At 49.3% G+C, this 22628-nt stretch overlaps 1 protein-coding gene across 1 annotated transcript in view; it reads right to left on the reverse strand.

Moving 5' to 3' along the window:
• CRLF3 (cytokine receptor like factor 3) overlaps positions 1-22628 on the reverse strand; it is a 637760-nt gene that overhangs the window by 110554 nt on the left and 504578 nt on the right. The window contains exon 5 of the mRNA XM_069654959.1: positions 1676-1898. Coding sequence (XP_069511060.1) covers positions 1676-1898 — 223 coding nt within the window. The remainder of the gene's footprint in view (positions 1-1675; positions 1899-22628) is intronic.

The raw sequence follows: 22628 nt of genomic DNA on the forward strand, positions 1-22628 counted from the left end.
TGACTATTTTACCTACTTATACAGTTGTGCTGAATACCGGTTTAGATCGTGGTTTGGCATGTGCAGGGGTTCTCCACTCCAGAGTGAAGCCAGATTGATCCGTCAAAGCTTCCAATATGGGAGTCGGGTCTTAACCAAGGAAAACATTGCAAAGCACTCCAGGTTGGTCTGCCAGAGCTGCCACCAGAGGACACGCTCTCTAATGCAATGCATCTTATTTTTATATAGCGTACGCCAGCTGCAACACTTAACTCTTGAACAAGGGCCATAAGGTTATCTTACTGAATTAGCAAAATATCTAAATACTTCAAGTCCCATAGTCCCTCCTAGATCGCTACCAAGAACTCATAATTAAGAAAGAGAGTAATGCCCAGTTGAGGGACAGATTTTATATTCACAACATTTCATAACAAGCTACTTCCTTCCAAGATCAAACTGATTTCACAGCTACAGTACACATGGGGACGGGGTGGGGGGAGTAAAAGAGCATGTCACTCTGCAGGTTCAACAGAACCTGTTCACAGCAAAACACTGTATAGCCAAAATAATGTAATACCTGGAATCTTTTAATTTAAAGGCCATCCTAAAAGACATTTTGTACCCAACCTTTTCTTATTGACACCTATTTGTGTTTTGTCTTCCCCTCACCCAAACATCCAAAATGAGGATCATTTTGTGGCCCTTCGCCGATATCAACTGGCTTGAGGTTGCATGTGTTCCCATCCTTCCCTTTAATCTGATATCTCCCGTCTCCCCCTGACCGACCAACCACCAACTGCCAGTACATTAAGGCACCCACTTGAATCGCCTGCATTTGTATGCCAGAGTTTTTTTTTTGTTTTACTCCAACCTAGTAACACCTGCATGGCCCCTTGTGGGTTACACAAGGGCATACACAAGGGCATCTTTGAACTAGCAAGGAGAAAAGCATAATGTAGAGGATATTTACTAAGTCTTCTATGCATTGCAAAAAAACAACCTCCCTTGCTTCAAGTCAGGGGGATGGAAATCAAATATAAACCTACAAAGCGCACTGGGTAAAGCAGGTTTGATTTCACTAGCATTTACTCCCTATTTGAAGCGCGCATTGCATGACTTGCTTTTCACAACATAGATGAGTGCTCTACAGCAATGAAGAGATAGGCAACACTTTGAAGGATTACTGGGACGCACTTTGACAAGTCTACGGATCAAGACTGTTCAATTAGGCCAATCTTTCTTAAATTCATTAGCTTGAATTGCAACCTGAAAACTATCTTAATAGCGACTGACATTTTATAGATATATGGATCAATGCAAAGCAACTGCAATAGTTAAAAATCTCATCTTGTGCAAATTTCAAGACATGAGGTACGTAATAAATACGCGTGAGCAAGCACACATATTGCAGTATCTGCAGCATAAAATCACGTCGACGCCCTGCAGTGGGATATCACATTTTAGGGTCACTGAAACAAAAATAATTGTCAGATTATTTTTGATAATGCCATTCTATACGAATTTCCGTGTACAAAGTGTGGCTGAACAGTAAGGATGTATAGAATGACGAGTGTCTGTTTATTATGCTTCAAAGGCCTCGGATCAAAGGTTGTTCTGGCACACAATTTGTTTTCACACGAAATAACTTTCATGCAGAGAGAGAAGTAGATCATGTGGGAATAACTTAGACACTCACCATGGGGTACCAACGAGGTGTGCCCAAGCTGGGAGATGCTCCAGGGGCTCCATTCCTGGCGACCGTCTCCTCGTGCGCACACCCGAAATTGATACTCCACATTGGGGTCCATATGCAATACGAGGAATTCAGTTTCAGAGCCAACGTACACATCTTCAAAATGATTTGAAACACTTTTACGATACTGAAGCCTGTAATCTTGTGCAACAAAGTCATCATCAACCTGTGTAAAAGGGAATATGAAGAGTGTGACATGATGTAAGCAGCACCACATCACAAAACAAGGCATTATTACAGTGGACTCAAGAATGTGAAAAGCAGACAAGCAACAATGAAACAGATCATGGTCAATCTTCACAAGAACTAATTTACTGCCGTTTTTGAGATAAATGTCAGAGCTAAATTCTGAACTCTACTCCAAATTAAATTGATAAAACATGCACAGACAAAACACATAAAGACCACACTAAATACCCACCCACACCCTGGCATTTTCTGTAGACCAGCCAACAATCAACCGCAGTCCGATCGTAAAAGATTAATTATTTTCCCAAAACACATACATCAACTAAACACTGTGTTGGCAAACATGACAACTTCTTTAAACGTGTAACACGCTCCTTCAGTATTTTTCTTTGAAGAAAAAACTGAAAATCCTTTACAGTTGCCTATAAAAGTGAGGTAGCTAAGATGTCCGCTCACCCACTGCATTAGCATTCTCCTTAAAACATAATGAAGAAAACGTGACCTGTACAAGACACCTTGAGATCCGCAAAGCCCACAATTATTCCTGGGTGCTGACTGCTGGTGGATGCTGCCATTATCAAAACCAGTCCCATGCGCACATCATTTACACTGCAGGACATTTTGGATTGTTATGGGTAATAGTTACTCCATTAGGTGCATCCTGACTTTCAGAAAGGCCTGGGAGAGACCAATGAAGACCAGTTGTGTGGATTTGGTCCAAAGGAGCGGTTTCTGGAGTTCTGGTGGAGGGAAGGGCATAGGGGACCATTGGTGACAAAGAGGGAACCCAGAGAAGAAGATTCAAATGATGAAATAATTGCAAGTTGTTTGGTGACCAGCTTAGGGCCCAGCAATGATACATTGGTGTAGAAAGGACCCCCAAGACCATTTGGAAGGATGATGATTAAAGATTTGGTGGTTCCCAAGGGCGCTGTGGAGCAGTCGAGCCTAGATGGCAGCTTCCTCCTGAGCTCCGTACATAGCGGGCGGTTTCTGCAATTTTTGTCGAGCCCTGTGTCTGGGGGAGCCACGCCATCGAGCCATATACATTGGGACAGTTGTGGGGACTGCACCAGGTCTTTCCTGAGTTTTCGGGGACCCTGCAAAGGGAAACCCACATCATACATGCTGGCTGCCGGCGTGCCTGAGATTAGAACTGCAGGCCGCAAGGCTACGGGCGGCACACGCTGACATCTTGGGGTGCAGCTGCTGGCCGATCTGGCCTGGGACGTCTAACGCTCCCGCTGAGATCCCCACACTCTTTCTGGTGGCGGGCTGTGCAGGCTGCTAAAACAGCATAACTCTGGCGAGCTCTGAACATCCTCCCCCTTACCCTATTGCATGCTGAATCCAGGCACCCCTCCTACTTTGCAGCCGACACCACCACTTGACTTTAAGAGAAGGGGGAGTGGGATCCCTGGGATCTCCGTCGAGCTGACGAGTGTTGTGAGATGCCTGGGCCCTGAGTTACAGCTCTGCTGCATTAGAATCTGCAACCTTGCCTTTTATACACTGCAGGAGCTCTGCGCCTGTTGCTTGTGGGGTGGGCCTATATGGTGCTGGTACTGTCGTGGCCTTCAGTGCCCCTGGGGGTGCTTGACCCCTCCACACAGTGCTTAAGATGCGGGTGTGACAGTCGCTTGCTGGAGGCTCCATCGTGTGTCCATCCTACCTCTACATTTCAATAGCGCATGCTGTGAGCCTACGTGACGGCTGAGCGCCGGTCGCTTGCCACCATACTTGCCCCCCCCGGAACACTGCTCCCTAGGGGCCGCCCACTATTCACCATTTTCCACCAGCTCATCGCATCCACTACAGGGCAATTGCGGTGCACCCTGATTGGTACAGAGTTCGACATTACCATGGGTGCCGCCACTAAGAAAGGCGGCAGTATGGACTGCTTTGCAAAGGCGACTCTCAGGCCAACTGAAGGTGCAGAACCGCTGCAGTGAGCATGCTGGAGAGCCTCTCAACATGTAACAAATACTGGGCACGATGCAGCAAGTTTTTACCTCAGTCCATGAGAAATTAGATGACATTACCACCAGCCTTGCATCCATTCGTGCATAGCTAGAGAAAGACACAGAGGATTACAACTGCAGAGGGAAGAATATGCACGGCGGAAGATGAAATTGAGGGCCTGCAGTCTACTGTCACCTCCCTATTGAAGGATATGAAAGTGTTGAAAGCTAAGTGTGATGACCTTGAATCACGATCCTGCAGAAACATTTGTATAATAGGAGTGCCAAAAGAAGCGTTACGGGGTAATATGGAGATGGCAGTGAAGGATTTACTCAAGAAGCTCCTGCAAGATCCGGCGCTATAGCTATACTTCTCAATGGATCACGCCATCAAGCATTTGCGTCGAAACCCAAACCAGGGGACTCCTCACACCCTATCATCGTACGTATCCTGAGCTATAGGGGCAGAATTTTGATACTATGCCATGCCAGGCACATGAAGGAACTCGGACTAGACTCGCACGGCATTCACATATACCCAGATTTTGCAGTTGCGGTTGTGAAAAACCAGAAGGTGTCTCACCCACTAGTCCCCAGGGATCTGTCATCCAGGTGGCCAGGACACAACCATCGCTTTTGGATCCAGTTCCTAGGGGTGAACCAGTGCTGGAGGATCACCTGGGTGAGGGGTCTTCAGGGAGTAGAACACTGGATGGTGAGACACGGTATCCCCTTCCCCTTAACATCTTTACCCCATCCTACCCGGTAGGATATTTAGGAATCCCCCACCCCCTTTACAACATAGACGCTTTCTCATCGACAGCCCGTTATAAGGGAAAACAGACTAATACCCAAAAACAGACTAACATGTCCCAATACTATGGTGAAGCGAGGTCAGGCAATAATCGACTATCACTCATACCTGACTTACCCACACGGATAAAAGGCAGAGCACAAAAACATTCTCTGAGCGAGACAAAACACAAAAGGAAACAGCAGTTCCAAGATGGCAGTTTAATGAGAGAAGAAAGACAGTGAAACAGAAAGGGATCACAAGGCGAGAAGTACCCTTGACCTTTTCGACAAGGAATTGTTGCTTTCATGAATCCTCACGATTGGAAGACAGAAGACCAGGAAAACAGGCTGAAGAATCCTGCATTGTGTGTCGGAGATACCCGGGGCCCTCCCACATCAAGATTCAAGGAGAGGAGAATCACCAATCATCGTGGTATTGTCCTAGGCTCCAAGAACGAAGCAGCGTCGGTGAAATCAACACAGACGGTGAGTTTGGGAGACCAATACAAGACTGGTCTGTGTTGAAGCCAAGGTCGCAAGCAGCAACATTGTATGGCGAGCACTGGAATGAACATTATAAAAACGTGTGTGATAAGAGACGCAAGTGAAGTTAAACTGCTAATGAGTGATTGAACTTTTTTGCTAAAATAGAGAACATTTGGAAAAATACATGAACCTGGTCCGAGCCCGGCAGAGAGAGACCAATTGAAGATTTTGTGTTAAAGTGGGTCTGTGTCCGGCAGAGGGGGAGCCGGAGTAAGGAACAAGTTACTTACCTGTAACTGTTGTTCTCCAGCATGGGTCTGGCATGGATTCACATGCTCATGAATATTCCCCGTCGTCAGGCTGGGAATCCTCGGTAAAGAAAAAATCAGTATCAGTTTCGTTTCTGATCTGTCTTTCGTAGTAGTAACCAATCACTGATCTCTGCGTCATACTGACCACAGCCAATGACTGCCCTCTACCTAAGCCCCGCCTCTGGCAGCCATCTTCAGATTTGGTAGCACGTGAAGTGGCAGTATGACCAAGCGAAGAGCCGCAGAGGGGTAGGCGGGAGGGTTCGCATGTGAATCCATGCCAGACCCATGCTGGAGAACAACAGTTACAGGTAAGTAACTTGTTCCTTCTCCAGCATGGGGTCTGGCATGGACTCACATGCTCATGAATAAAGAATACATAGCAGTACACACATGCACAACCACGGGAGGTGGCAAAGGCTCAACATTAAGCATTACATCAAACTCAACATTAAGCAATTCTTACCTCCTCACCAGGCTCACCTTAGGCGAACAGATTGCGCAGCACTGCTTGGCCGACCCTGGACTCCTCCCTGGAATCCCGATCGACGCAGTAGAATTTCGTGAAGGTGTGTATCGACCTCCACGTAGCAGCCGTGCAGATGTCCAGCCAGGGCACACCAGATAGGAACGTTGTGGTAGCTGCGATCGCTCTGGTGGAATGGGTTCTCGGACGGCCAGGCAGCAGTCGGTTTGCCAACCGATGACAGTACATGATACAGCCGGAGAGCCATCTGGAAATGGAGGCCTTTGAGAGAGCCTTCCCCTGATTGACAGGTCCAAAGTTCACAAAAAGTTGTGACGTCTTCCGAAAACACTTCGTGCGGTCCACGTAAAACTTCAGCGCTCTAGCCACATCTAGCGAGTGCAAAGTCCTTTCGGCCGGCGACGAAGGCAACGGGAAGAAAACAGGCAACACCAAGGGTTTGTTGAGGTGGAAGTCCGACGGCACCTTGGGCATGAAGGAGAGGTGCGTCCTGAGCACTACCCTCGTGTCGTGAAAAGTCAAGTACGGGGCCTTGCAGGAAAGGGCCTGGATCTCTCCCACTCTTCGTGCGGAGGTGATGGCCACAAGAAATGCTGTTTTCCACAACAGGAACTTCAACAGAGCCGAGTGCAGAGGCTCGAACGGAGGTCCCATGAGCTTGGTCAGTATCACGTTGAGCTCCCACACCGGGGCCGGAGCCTTCACCGGCGGGAACGATCTGAACAGTCCCTTCATGAATTCTTTCACCAGACGATGAGACCACAAAGACGTCCGCCCCGTGGTTCTGGTGTATCGGGAGATCGCAGCAAGATGAATCTTGATGGACGCGTGCGCCAGTCCAGCCTTGGCCAGCGTCAGAAGGTACGGCAGTACCTGGGGAGCCGTAATCTGTAGAGGGTTAATCTTCTGTGCGTGGCACCAGACAGAGAACCTCTTCCATTTGTGTCCATAGCATTTAAGAGTTGAGGACGCCCTGGCCTTTGCAAGAACCTCTCTGCAGTTGGCCGGTATGTCGTTTCCTCCAAACTCTAACGCTGCAGGAGCCAGGCCTGCAAGTTCAGCGACTTCGGGTCGTGATGGAGGATGGCGCCTCCTTCCCTGGAGACAAGATTCGCGTCCACTGGCAGCTTGATTGACGGGGACGCTGACAAGTCCAGAAGGTCCGGGAACCATATCTGCCTCGGCCACGCAGGTGCGACGAGGATCATCCTGCACTGTGACCTCTTGAGCTGGTTGATGAGCCGGATCAGCAATGGCAATGGAGGGAACGCGTATAGAAACAGGCCCTCCCAGGGGAACGAGAAAGCATTGCCCATGCTCCTCGGCTGGGGAAACCTGCTGGCAAACCTCCGGCACTTGGAGTTGGTCGCCGTCGCGAACAGATCGATCTGGGGTGTGCCCCACCGTCGGAAGAGGCGGTGCACTAGATCCTGTCGTAGTTCCCACTCGTGGCACGAGCGCAGGTCTCTGCTGAGCGAGTCGGCGATGGTGTTTTTTATCCCTGCCAGATGAAACAGCACCAGAAACATCCCTTGGGCGACGGCCCAATGCCACAGATCCTGCGCCTCCTTGGACAGGGCTGGGGATCTGGTACCGCCCTGCTTCCTGATGTAGAACATGTTGGTGGTGTTGTCGGTGAAGATCCTCACCACATTGCCCTTGAGGGACGGAAGAAAGGACCTGAGGGCCCAAAACACTGCACGGAGCTCCAGGACGTTGATATGGAGGGACTTCTCCATCGGTAGCAGATTTTCGGTGTGCGCTCCCCACCCTTCCAGGGAGGCATCCGTGGTCACTGTCTCCTGGTGGCCGGGGGTCTGGAAGTCCATGCCCGCCGTCAGATGCGCGCGGGTGCACCACCACCGGATCGCTCGTCGGAAACTCTTGTCGAGTGTGATCCTCTCCTCGAAGCTGCCCGTCGTCTGGATCCAGCGCGCGCCCAGGAACTCCTGCAACGGGCGCATCCGGAGCCTGCACAGGCGGATGAGATAAATGCAAGAAGACATCATTCCGAGGAGGGACTTGATGGACCTCACCCTGGCCGCGTCCGCAACCAGCATCCGCTGCACCTTGCCCAAGATGGCCCTCGTCCTTTCCTCCGACTGAGAGGCCAGAAGCGACACTGTCGAGCTTCGCTCCCAGAAACAGAGCATCTTGCGCGGGCACCAGGTGGGACTTGGCGTAGTTTATGGAGAATCCCAGGTCCGTGAGTAGTTGGACGGTCCTTGCCGTGTGCTCCACGGCGAGCTCCTTCGTCTTTGCTCGGATGAGCCAGTCGTCCAGGTAGGGGTAGACGTGGATCCCCTCTCGGTGCAGCTGCGCCGCCACCGGTGTGAGGCACTTGGTGAACACCCTGGGTGCCGACCTCAATCCGAAGGGAAGGGCTCTGACGGGTAGTGACGCCCTTGGACCACGAACCTGAGAAACTTTCGGTGTCCCTTTAGGATGGGAATATGGAAGTAGGCATCCTCCAAATCCAACGACGACAGGAAATCGCCCTCCTCCAGTTGACCCAGGACGTGTTGGAGGGTGACCATCCGGAACTTCTGTGCCTTGATGAATTTGTTCAGTCGTCGTAGGTCCAGGATGGGACGCCATCCTCCCGTCTTCTTCTTCACGAGGAAGTATCTTGAGTAAACTCCGGAGCCCCGAAGCCTCTTTGGGACGAGCTTGATGGCGCCCTTCTTGAGCATCGCCTTTACCTCCAAGAGAAGTTGAGGGACGTGATGTTCTTTCCTGGCCACAGGGGGGATGTGCGGGCACCTCTTTAGAAACTCGAGCGCGTGACCCTGAGCTAGGGCATCCAGCACCCAACGGTCGGTGAAGATGGACTCCCACACGCTGACGAAGCTCGCCAGCCGGCCTCCCACCGGGCTGCTTCGGTGGGGGCGCCCCACGGCCGGTTCAGTCCTGCTTCGACGAGGCTTTGCCGCCTTGTCCTCCTTGGCGACGACGGTGGGGTCCGCCTGACTTGCCTCGTCCCCTGTAAGCTTCCTGTGATGACGAACGGGCCGCTTGACGGTAGGTGGAAAATCCGCTGCTGGAACCTTTGGTGGCACCCTGTTTGCCTCCTCCGCTCCGAAAGGGCGGCCGCCGTTGCTGGAGAACCCCAAGAGCCCGGGCCGTCTCCGTGTCCGCCTTGATGGCTTGAAGGGAATCGTCCACTGTTTTCCCAAACAGGTTGTTTCCGTCGAACGGCATGTCCAAGACTCTGGTCTGCATGTCCTGACGGAAGTCAGTAGCCTTGAGCCATCCACGCCGCCTAAGGCACATGCCGTTGCCCAACTGGCGAAATCCAGTGTCAGCGATGTCCGTCGCAATTGTAATGGCGTTGTCCCACGCCACCTCTCCTTCCTGCAAGATCTCTAGGGCTTCCGCCCTCTTGTCGTCTGGTAGGAAGTCCAGCAGGGGGGCCAGTTTGTACCACAACTCCCTGTCGTAGCGGGCTACGATAGCCAAGGCGTTGGCCGCCTTAATCGTCGTCGCTGCCGACGAGATGACTCTGCGTCCCATCGTGTCTAATTTCTTTCCCTCGCCGTCCGGCGGGGAGGTTGACGTAGAGGCCGCGCCCCCCCCGCTTTCTTCCTGGCCGCCGCTGAGACGACCGAGTCCGGGGTCGGCTGTGCCCGAAGGCACAAGGGGGGTGCGTCCGGGACCCGGTACTTCTTCTCGTACCGATCCCTTCTAGCCGGCGTTGTGGATGGGTTCTTGAGGAGGGCAAGGCCCTCATCCCAAATATCGTCTAGTAGAGGTACAGCGAGGACCGTCTTCCTCTTGGTCTCGCGCCGTTGATGAAGGAAACCTTCCTTCTTCTTCTCTTCCGGGCAGAGCTTGAAAAGCTCGGATGCCCTGGCGATCATGGAGTGAAACGATCCAATCTCGTCGGGCGGGGAAGCCCGGGTGGGAGGTGACGATGGGAGATCCTCGTCGTAAACCTCGTCGTCTGTACCCGTCGCGGCCGTGTCAGTCCCCGTATCATCCCCACGTGTCGTGGATGGGGAGGAGGGCTGAACAGGGCGCAATAGCTGAAAAGGAGGTGGAGGATGAATCCTTCTTCTCTTAGGGGGAGGTCTCCCAGAAGGGCCTGGCTCTGGGTCCCCCGTCGGGAGCGGTTCCTCCATTGGTGGTAACAGCAGTCTCGTCCTTATCTCCGAGCATAAGGACTGTATAGCCAACAAAATGGCCGCCGAGTTGTCTTGCGGCACTGGTTGAGGGAGATCCGACGGGCGATCAGGAGCCCCGTCGGCATCCTCGACACCCTCGTCGTCTTCCACGTCAGGGTCCCTCCCGATAGGAGGGCCTTCTTCCACGCCAGAGCCGTGGCCTAAGACTTCGATCAGCTCCTCCTCAGAGGTTGAGGCCGAGTCCACGACGACCTCCTGCCCCCCCTTTTTCTTCTCCGTCGGAGGTTTCACGGGGGTCCTGTCGATGGGCATGAAAGAGGACTCCCTCCGCGGTGGCAGGGAGATTCTGGGCCCCGGGGTCGCCACCACTGGTGTAGCCTCCACAGGCTGAGCCAGGGCCGCCGCGACTGTAGAGGCCTTAGCCGGATGGATCAAGGCTTTCACCACCTTAGGTGCGCTCACCGCCTTCTCCTTGGGGGGAGGGTCACCACCTCGCTCCCCCTCCGATGGGGCCTTAGGGCACGACCGGGGTCTCTCCAGGAGTTTCGCCGTTCAGCGCTCCCGGTGCCAGCGGACTCGCGGTGCTTGGCCTTCTGCTGGACCCCCGTCGCTGGGGCACCCTCAAAGGTCTTAGAAGACCGCTCGGACTTCTTCTTCTTCTTCTCGCCTGACGGGCTCTTTCCTTCCAGCCAGTTGGCGAGACGTCGATGGCGGTCCTTCATGGTCGCTCCGACATATTGCCGCAAAACGCACAGTCCTTCTCCACGTGCGTCTTGTCCTCATGTAGGCAGTAAAGGCAAAGGGAGTGTTCGTCCTCCTTAAAGCCCTGAACAGCTTTCCGGGCGTCGAGCTTCCCTTCTCCTGGGCCATGTCCGAGATGGGCCTGAGAAACTTCTGGAGTCCTCCAAAGGCGTGGCTCGACGAAATCTTCACCCTTGAGGGGCGTAGACGAATCCGACACGGGTCCCCGTTGATCGGATGAAGAAACGGTGGAGCTTGAGGCTCTTTTGACCGAAAAAGAGAAATTTTTCTGAGAAAAAACGTGAAAAATAGCACTAACGCTTGAGAGCAATAGCACGAGGATCCCAACACTTGAACGTGCGGTAAAAATCTGAAGATGGCTGCCAGAGGTGGGGCTTAGGTAGAGGGCAGTCATTGGCTGTGGTCAGTATGACGGAGAGAGTCCATGATCAGTGATTGGTTACTACTACGAAAGACAGATCAGAAACGAAACTGATACTGATTTTTTCTTTACCGAGGATTCCCAGCCTGACGACGGGGAATATTCATGAGCATGTGAATCCATGCCAGACCCCATGCTGGAGAAATCGGAAATCACCCACAAAGTTGTACCTGAAAAACCTGAGCAGGACGGAACTGCTATGATATGATATGTTTGTCATATCAGGCCCTCTGAAGCAAGAGACTTTGAATGCAGGGGTGGACTGGCCTTTAGGGAACTCTGGAGATTTCCCGGTGGGCCTCTGCACCCTGGGCCTCTTTTCTGTGGTATTTCCAAATTTTCTCATAGGAAAAGCATTGGGCTTGCTGAAAATGTGTCATATAGGGCCACTTTGAACTTCATTTCCAGGGCCTCTTTTGGTCCCCAGTAATTATTTCCAGGGCCTCTTTCAGTTCCCAGTCCAGCCCTGTTTGAATGGCAAAGAGACTTAGGTACAGAATGCCCTGATACTGAGAATTGAACTGTATCCTCGTGCTAGAGAAGCCAGAGATTGTGCTAAGCTCGAGTGTGCTGCCTTGTCCCGTGCTGAAAACGTGGGGAAGGGAAGCTAACGGCTTGAATATTCTGACATATCATTTCTTGAACACTTTTCTTTTGCATAACATTGTTTCCCACACTATTTGTATTTAGAAGTAAGGATTGGCAATAGGTTTATTAGAATAGGCCCTTTTATTTTGACAAGAAACCACTAGGACTGCATTATTATTTGATGGTCGTAGCTTGCTCCCATCTTTAGATTTAGGATTAGATATGTGTTTTTCAAATCCAACTGAAGTTCAATAAAAACCCTTGAACTGAGGTCACTTGTGTCTGTCTTACTGTTTGATACCATGCCTTCCTTATACGGTACAGCAGGAGCGACACACCTTCCTGGTCGTTAAGAAACTGTTAAGGCAAAGCAACATACCCTAAGCAATGCTGTTTCCATCAAGACTTACATTTCAGTACAATACCAAATCCTACCTCTTCACAGTCCCAGAGGAAGCCATATCCTTTATTGAATCCAAAATACCAGTGAGCAGTTCCCTGCCTGGGGGCTCCTCCTTCCCTGATTCGAACTATAACTTGCTACTGTGTTCAATACAATGCATTTTCTATATGTTTTCATTTTAATGTAAGCCTTCATGGGCTTGATCTGTGTGATCCTGTTAACATTATAACGTTATGCGAAAGCCCACTCTAGACGGTAACAGCTACCCCCCCTTGCGAACACAAATGGTTTGCTTATTGTTGGAAAGTGGGAGGGGAGGGACAGTCATTTTTTTTTTGGTAGACATACCTCTATTTGTGTGGGAGACGAGTGAGGGATGGGAGGTTGTTACTTTTGTGGCTAAATGGTATAAAAAGTTGCATTGCCAGGCACCAAAACCCTGAGGAGCATGATCCCAGCACTGGCGGTATATAGGCTTCATTGGGACACTGTTGGACAACGGGTCCTGACAACACAGTGAAACAACAACAATTAACATGATGAGCTGGACCATTTGTGGGCTGGGCAATTACCCTAAGGCCAAGAAGATAGTGGCATACGTTGCTAGGCACAAGATTAACATTCTTTTCCTATAGGAAACACATTCTACTGCTGCGATCAGTAGGAGTGTTGCTGCATCCTGGGGAAGCTACAGGTTCATCACTTCCTTCTCGACTCAATCCATGTGTGTCCTCACCCTGGTTCATAAAATACTCAAACTCACGCAGAAAGGCACACACAATGACACTGACGGTAGATATGTAATAGTGCATTAACTTTTAGAGTGAGTTGAATTGCTCATGGTCAACACCTATGGCCCGAACATTGATACCCCTAACTTCTACGAAGTGTAGCATCCATCTTAGTCACAAACCCTGCGGTTCCTGTCATATGGGGGTGCGACAGCAATACCATTTTAAATCAGCAAATGGGCGGAACAGGCTCCTAGACCCCCACCTAAAGCCGCCCGCAGCCTATTATGGCAAATAGACAGACTAACTACGGGACGTGTGGAGAACGCTAGATCCCAGGAGCCAAGGGTTTACTTTTGACAGTACATGACATGGCATCCTGCATCAACATCTTCCTGATCTCGGAGCAGCTATTGGGGAAAGTATGGGCAACGGGTATACTCCCACGCACGCTTTCCGATTACTCACCCGTAACACTGAAACTGACTATAGGGGGCTGTGCTCCAAATCAAACATCATGGAGATTTAAGTCAGACGCACTGCAAGACACTGGGCCTCATTACAAGTCTGCCGACCCGGACCCGGGTGCAATCACGACCCACAGACCCGGAAACACCACCACCACAAACCGCTGCAGCGTAGATAAGGGATCCGTAAAAAGCGACAGCGGTGAAACAACCCACTTACCGCCAACACGAAACACCATGGCCATCACGAGTACCACCGACATGGAAACCGCCCAAAAAATTGCAGAAAAACCGTGGCCACGGAGGCGGCAACGGCGCCGCCGCGAACATGACATTAAACAGTACCAGGTGAGGCAAATCAGGCCACAGGTGCCCCAAATGAGGCAAGCCGGACCCAGCAGCTCACTGGGAGGCTACAAAAGGGACACCCCCACACCCAGGCCAACTCCAAACACAACAATGCAGGCAGCAGCAGCATTGGGACTGGGACTTTTGAACCCACAGGCAGCAGTGCACATAGTGGCAGCAATGTTGCAGAGGAGGATGAGGAGGAGGCGGGGGAGGCGCAGGCGTCAGTTAGAAAACCCTGCACCCATGCCAAACCCAAAGGCGCAGCCAGCACGGCCACGCAGGCAGCCTGCAATACCCCGCATCAGAGCCTCACCGTGGAACTTGACCCCAGGACAGATCCACACATTATACCGTCTGGACCGGCCAACAATCATGTACATCACCGCTATGATTGAGGACGACATTAGCAGCCACATTGCCATTTCGACTGCAATTCCCCCCTCCTGAAGGTGGTGTCAGTACTGCATTTCCTAGGCACAGGAACCTATCAGCCCACTGTTGGTGAGCTGCATGGGCTCTCACAACCCTGTTTCTCTAAAATATTGGGACAGGTACTGGACGCTCTGCTGCGCCATGTGTCCGAACACATCGCCCTACCCCGTACACTTGTAGAGGTCATTGCAACCAAGTTGGCATTCCATGCCATTGCAGCCATGCCAAATTGCATAGGTGCATTAGACTGCACCCACATAGAGCTGACAGTACCACGTGCAATGGAGATGGTGTACCGCAACAGGAAACAGTACCACTCACTGAATATACAGATGGTATGTGATGGCGGACTGCTGATTACACATTGCTGTGCACGTTTTCCAGACTCAACACATGTCTCAATGATTCTGCGGAATTCAACATTGCCACGCTACATGGAACGCTACGTTGGACAAAGCACATGGCTTTTGGGTGACTACTTCTGCCAATGCACATGTCCTATGGAAGTGTGTTGAATGTCTAGGCCAATGACCCGTGTAAGAGGGCTGCCACAACTGCACATGCATCAACCCCTTGCACATGTAATGGACGGTCAGCATAACCCACACATCTAAAATATAGACATGACAGGTTGTCACTGTACAACACCTGCCTAAGGAGACATACGACCAATGCTACCAACAGGCCATACAGGTGGATCCTCTCAATGCAGCCATCCACACCTAGGTCCACTTCCCCCCAATACACATGTCTGCTCATTGTGTTCAAGGCGGATATAGAAAATGACATACACACTTACTTGTAAGAGGATTCAATTCAGCACTACAGCCAAGTTAACGCCTAGTCTAGAATACTGAATGAAACCCTTATTGATATATCTTTAGGTCCAGTTCATGCGTTCTGGATGACTACCCTTGTATAACACCCCTCTCTTGGAATCCCCCTGACCCCACTGAGCCAAGAAGTAATTCTGTTTTGCAAGTTTAAAAGGTTTATTTGATAAATTAAAATATATATCACACTTTTTAATAAATTAATAATTGAATATCACACTTAATCTGATATGGTAAATATTAACAACGGAGAATCTGGCACTAGCACACTTCTTTAATCACTAATGAGTTGACATGAAATGGATAAGGTAGCACACTGGTAAATAGGAACAAAAGTATAATGTGGTAGAGGATGCTTTATGTAGGCTCAGGTGGATGCAATATTCAATGAATGCAGTACAGAAAATACTCAATATGATTTCAACCAAACAATGTAATCACTTTTCTCTGGCTATTCACTCCCCCCCTCTTTATGCAATGCAAGGGAATGGGAGGAAAACACACAGTTCTCAGAAATGCAATCAACTGTAATTCAGTTCAATCCAGCAAGCTTAAACAGAAGTTTGAAAACACAGGCAAATGCTTTGATAGGTGCTAGCAAGGAATGAGAAATATGCTGGAAACGCTCTTAATTCCCTTTTAGAGGTTCAGGATGAGTGGTATCTAGTTAATATTAGTCCAGGCTCACACTAGCAATGATGCAGGGATAGTTAGCAGGTTAAACGAATTTCTGGCAAATGGAAAGCAAACAGCAGCAGTTTTTTTACATGTGAAGAAATTGCAAATCGCGGCAAAATTCGCGGATGCGTCGAGCGCTATTACAGAGGAACCGCAAGGACTATCTCTACCGTTTTGGGGATCTCAGCTTCCAAATAAAAGTTATTGCAAGTCTCTAGCCCAAACGGTTGCGGAGATATGAGTAATTTAGTAAAGGTCGTTTTTGGTTTTGTAAATTTTAAACGCACACTTTTTCAAAATGACAAATTTTACTAGAAATGACAGGTGACAGATAGGAGGCAGTTCTACTTAGGTTAAATAGATTGAATTAGATGAATTTAAACTAAGAGATGTGTTCTGAGTTTTGCTAAGTACTCACAAGAGATTTTGAACAGGAAAGCGACTTGGTCACGATCTTCAGTCTGGTCAGGTCTTTCCGGATTCTGCTCACAGCGCCTGGTCTGGTCTCGGCTAGGCACAGCACTGCTTTCTCTCTGGTCTGGTCTCTGCTAGGCACAGCACTGCTTTCTCTCTGGTCTGGTCTCTGCTAGGCACAGCACTGCTTTCTCTCTGGTCTGGTCTCTGCTCTGGATAGATTGAAGTCTCTAGTTTGGCTTTCTGGAGTTTGATGGAGGTAAGTATGGATTTTTCCGGCAGGGCTTCCAGCGGCAGATGAAATTGAATGTCTCTATGTGTCCTGACTCTCTGCTTTTATCTGTTTCTTGAGAATGGGTGTGTGTGTTGCATCACTAGACTTGCCCCTCTCATTCGTCATTGGTCAGGCTTCCATTCCTCCGCTTGATTGGCAAACTGAACTGTGAGTCAGATTGATGTCATTTTATGATCTCTTGAAACAACCTCCCTTATCATCTGTGCACCCAAATATATATATGATCAAAATCCATACTTCAGAGTTACACAGTTGTTTGAAATTACATATACATGGTGTGGCTGAATTTAGCCATGTCTATGTCCAAATCTGCTCATTCTCGGAGCTTGCATTCAAAGAGTGTACATAATTGACTTTTTAACTGCTTTTTCAATTTCCGACATGGACCCAACTTTACATACATGTGTGCAGGGGGTAGGGACATTAACTGATGAAGTTTCAGATTTTTAACATGCACACATTTAGAGTAATATCCACTTTTCCGCTAAAACCCCCCTGAACATACCACCGGTTCCTACCACGTCTTAAACTGTGGGCAGAAAAATCACAAGAATTATGGTATCATTTATAAAATTTTCACATGTCCGAACTATGAATTATCCCCCTTTTTATAAAACCATATCCTTGCTGCAGGGGTGTGTCTTTTCAGGTCACATGGTACAGAAACCAGTCTTTCCAGTTTCTGCCAAGCCAGCTTGCTTCTCACAGGCAGTGCCCCTCCCAGCTTCTCCAGGAGGAAGCCACTTTTTACGACGTCTGTAATAAAAACCTTTGCCTGAGTGGAGAGGGCTTTGTTCACTCTCTGGCAGAGCACAGGAAATTCAATTATCAGATAGATGGCATATCCTTTGTGTGGGCAGCAAAAGGAACATTGGCCTGGGAACATAGTTGTGACTCAAGTTTCACTCCTGATGGGATCCGTTGCTAGGCAAAATCAAGTTCCTTAAGCCAGACCTTCAGCTAACTTTTTGTTGCTTTTAAAATAACTTGTAATTTTACACATGCAGCTAGAATGCTGATTCTAAGTGCAAAACTATGACATTTCAACAGTTACAAAGGCATGTGACACCAAACATAGGTCACTCATTTAATTTAACATTTTCGATTTTGGTGGTTTTAAATCCAGTTGCAGTTAGGCTTAAGCTGCTGACTCCATAGCATTTTTGTTATAAGCATTGTTTTTGGGCTCTTCATTTCCCAGATTTTGTAGGCACACAAAACTCCATTCTGCCAAATGTCTGCTGGTGTTCAGTGAATATTTTGCACATGTTGCAAGGTTTGAAATAGGCATTTTGCTTGCCTTCAGAAAAACACACAGTGGGTTTTAAAACGCCGGCTTTTGGATAGTGGTGAGTACTGGTACTGCACCCATTTTTGGGATTTTCTTGGATTAATGCATTCTAAACAGGAATGGTTCTTACATGGTAGTAAATCCTTGCTTAACATTGTTTTGATGGGGCTCCTTACAGTAAGATGGTTATGTGGAACCCCACAAAAAGGGTTGAATCTTTAAAGTGGTCCAATGAGTCACGATTTCAGCAACTTTTTGACATCAGTAAAAGTGGATTTTGTTAACAAAGACCTTTCTTTACCCTGGTGGGTGGCAAGTTAGGTAACCATTTTGGTGTGCGCACAACTGCGCAGCTTTCCTGGATTTCGGCGCACATGTGGGTTTTCCGCCATCTTGAATTTCCTAAGCCCACAGCACCAAATGTTGTAGCAGGGTAGCTTAAACGTGGGTCAGGACACCCTACAAGCCCCCCCACGTGAATGCACTTTGAGTTTGGGTCGATGGGGAGTCGCGTGCCCAAGGGTTTTGACCCACGCACCGGTCTGTCCGCATAATCTTCTTCCTCTTCTGTAGATGGCACAGTTCAGCATCTTCTTCTCCATCCGGTCAGATCGATCAGTTCTCCTCGCCGGTCCTGATGGGAAGATTGGGCGGTACCCCGGGCCCGTTGTGTCTTTGCTCCCGGTCTCCGGATCGTCCTTCTTGGTCATCCTTCATGGTTTCATCTCTCCTAGGATGATAAAGGAAGAGCGGCAATATCTACTCATAGACGATTTTTTTTCCCACCACTGTTGAGATAGTGGGGCAGCATATGCATTTCATCGTAACGAAATATTACATTCTTATTTTGAAAAAAAAAAAACAGCATCACTAGAGACAGTTTCATGTAAATCACAATATTTTAGAGACTAGATGTGGTAGGTTTTATGATTGGAACTGAATTAGTCTGATACAGTACCCGCTAGGATTCCAGAGGATTCCTCCAGTTGTTGCAGAGTGTGCCTGGGATGGCAACATTTCAACTGGTTTATGTGGACCCACTTGTCTTCCCCCTCTGCCGAACCACCTTTGGGGATGCGGATCTTGTAGGCCACAGGGGAGATCTTATCGACGATCTCAAAGGGTCCCTTCCATGTAGGCAAAAATTTGCGCTGCTTGGCCTGGTTCCTTTGGAAGTTGTATAGATAGACCCGGTCTCCCACCTGATATTCCTTCCTGGAAGTTTTCAGGTCATAATGGGTCTTCATGCTATCAGCTGATCTTTCTAGATTCCGCTGAGCATAAGCAAAAGCATGTTGGAGGTGTTTCCTTAAATTCTCTACATACTCATGAGTAGTGGAGGCATTTATCAGCGTCTGCTCTTGGGTCCTGTAGAGCAAATGCTGAGGAAGCACCATCTTGCGCCCAGTCATCAACTCAAATGGTGACATTTTGGTTGCAGATGAAGGGGTAGATCTGATAGCCATTAGGACCAGAGGTAATCGGATATCCCAACTTGGCCCAGAATCTGCCACAAACTTCTTTAATATGCTCACAATTGTCCGGTTATATCTCTATACTGCCCCAGAAGAAGCTGGTCTATAAGCAATATGCAGCTTTCTCTTGACCCCCAGTATCTCCCACATCTTTGTCATTACTTCACTGGTGAAGTGGCTACCTCTGTCTGACTCAATCCTTTGAGGTAGACCAAAACGGGAAAAGATGTGGTTAATCATCAAGGCAGCTGCAGTTTCTGCCTTGCAATTTGGGACTGGGAGACATTCCACCCACTTGGTAAACAAGCATGTCACAGTCAACATGTACTTATTCCCCCTAGCCGAGCGAATCACAGGGCCTACAAAGTCGATTTGTAAATCTGACCATGGCAGTGTCATTCCCCTCTTTTGTAAAGGCGCCCGGTGTGTGAGGGATGATGGCTGAAATTGTGCACACACAAGGCAACCCTTCAGGTACTGGTCGAGGTCCTGCCCCATGTGTGGCCAGTATGCAACCTCTCTTAAGATTTCCAATGTTGTGTGAAACCCCCTATGACCGGCAGTGGCCGCATCATGGGCGTGACTTAACATCAGGCTTCGGAATGAGGTAGGAACCACCCACTGATCGTGGCCAGCTTTGGATTTCCTTACCAACAAACCGTCTTGGATCCGGAACATTTTGGGACATTTCATCAACACTCTTAGGTCCTCTTTCCCAATGTAATCGGTATCCGTCAGGGGAAAGTTCTCAGGGTCCTCAAGGTGCTGGTAAAATTTACCAATAACTGGATCCCCCTTCAGAGCGGTAATCAAATCAGCATCAGGGGTCTCCTTACTCCATTGTGCAATTGAAAGGTCGTTGTGAGCATTTGTCTGGGACCTAGTGATGGCAGTGACCTGGATTTCCCCCAACAGGGACTCAATCTCAATTAGATCCCCTTGGATGGCCCCGGTTTTGGCCAGCTGATCAGCTAAGTCATTTCCAGTTTTGTCTGGTCCCTCTACTTTGGAATGACCCTTGATCTTCTTCCAATAGATGGTCATCCCATTCGAGGTGACCAGATCATCAATGTTTTGGATCAACTTCCCATGTTTCAAGGGTTTGTTGTTAGCACATACCATGCCTCTGGTCTTCCAATTAACCAGGTGCTCCACGAACCCGTTCCGTACATAATCCGAATCTGTGATTATGACCAGTTCGTGGAGTTGATGCTGGACAGCAGTGAGGATGGCCTGATGCACAGCCATCAATTCTGCCACCCGACTACTTCGGGGACCAATTTTGTATCCAGCGGAGGGTTCTGGGGACTCATTCACCCATGCATTCCCTACGCCGGCCACCAGTTCTTTCTCCCCGTTGTTGTCGACATGGTAAGAGCATCCATCCACATACACAGTGGGCATTCCCTCACACTTGTCTTCTTCAAAGACTTTGTGGGGGGAATTAAGGTATGCCTCCATGTTGTCCTTTATTTTTAGACTTTCGTCCTCGAGACAGTTTTCTCTGGCACAATCATGCAAGTCAGCCAGACCTTGCGCGAGGGGACTCTTCTTGTTTTGGCCATATCTGACCTCCACAGGAAAGCCTTGCATTGACAGAATCCAGGAAGTAATTCGGGAATTACTCACATTTCCGGCCCGGATTCTGTCACTTTGGAGATATTGCAGAGGCTGGTGTGGAGTCTCCACTATGATGTGTTCCCCCTGGATAAACGGGCGGTAATTCTTCAATGCCCACACCGTTGCCAGGAGTGCCTTCTCACAATCGTTGAATTTTTCCTCCACAGAGGATAAAGTTTTGCTCGCATAGGAGATTACTTTATTGACCTTGTCATGCTTTTGATATAATACTGCCGTCAAGCACGTATTAGAGAACCCCGTCTCCAGGAAGAACTCCTTGTTTCTGACAGGGTAAGCTAGGCAAGGCGCTTGTGAGAGGCTTCTTTTGAGTTGTTTTACTGCCTCGGCTTGTTCTGGACCCCATTCCCACTTGACCCCCCCCTTCAGGAGATGAATCAGGGGTCTGGTGATCTCTGCGTAGCCCTCAATGAACTTTCTGCTGTAATTAGTCAGTCCAAGGAGGCTCCTTAGTTCCCGCAGAGTTGTGGGGTCTTTCAGTTTCTGAAGTGCTTCCACTTTCTTTTCCTGGGGACAGAGACCCTGAGGAGTAATCTCATGCCCCAAGAAATTAACACGGGTTCTACACCACTGTGCTTTCTGAAAGGAAAGTTTTGCTCCGGCGGCCCTCAACTGTGTCAGAACATAACAGATCTCTGCTATGTGTTCCTCCACAGATGAACTTTTGATGAGGACATCATCTACATAAGCCAGGTTACCCCTCGTACCCAGGTCGGGCATGGCCTTATGTAGGAAAATATTGAACTCATTACCGGAGTTAAGGTATCCGAAGGGAGTCCGGGTCCATGTGTACTGCTGGCCCCCAAAGGTAAAAGCCAGCTTGTATTGGTCCTCCCTACTGACAGGCACGGTCCAGTATCCATTGGTCAGGTCTATTGCAGTGAATACCTGTGACCCCTGAATCTGGGCCAGCCCTTGGTCAATGTAGGGAAGAGGCCATCGGGAAGTGTGGACCCGTTTGTTGAGCTCCCTGAGGTCAGCGCAGAGTCTCCACTGGCCGTTTGGCTTCAATATTCCCAGCACCGGATTATTGAAGGTGCTGTGGACTGGACGGATTATTCCCCGGGACTCAAGGTTCTTAATTATTTCAGTAAGGGACTCCATTGATGCGAGAGGCAAGCGATATTGCTTCACAAACACTGGAGTCATGCCAGGGTCCGTGGGGATTGTTGTGGTGTGGATGTCGGTGCGACCACAGTCATATGAGTCTACCGCAAAGAGATCTTGGAAATCCAAGAAAACTTGTTTCAACTTTTGCTTTTGTTCCAGAGTCACACAGGCATCAGCTAGGTTGACTCTCTCTTCCACCATCTGCCTGAAGCCTGGAAAGACTTCTGGTTTGGCTATCTCCGCGGCCTCCTCCAGCTGGGTGGAGAAGTCCCTGGTCAGAGTGCTGATTTGGACCGGAGGCTTCAGGTGGGAAAGGCAGCCCTCATGGACCTGGAAAATCACCTCATCCCTCCTGAAGTCACAGGTCACATCTTCCTTACCATAGGGGCAGGAAGTGTACACCAGGAAGTTCCCCCCATGCCGGGTAAAAATCCTGTCTGGTGTTGCGTTGTCATCACTGTCACTGTCAAAACAGTCCTTGGGGATGGGTTCTAACAGTTCATTTACAAGATCAATGGAGAAATGTCGGTCATCAACCGCCATTCCAATAATGGTGCCTGCGGCTAGAGTAATACTCTTTAAGTCGCTGTTATCCACCTCTATTAGAATGGGGTCATGTTCTATGTTGACTAATGGAGTCGGGTCTACCCCCAA

This window comes from Ambystoma mexicanum, chromosome 3q, assembly GCF_040938575.1.
Source record: "Ambystoma mexicanum isolate Mex_15411 chromosome 3q, UKY_AmexF1_1, whole genome shotgun sequence".
Lineage (NCBI taxonomy): Eukaryota > Metazoa > Chordata > Amphibia > Caudata > Ambystomatidae > Ambystoma > Ambystoma mexicanum.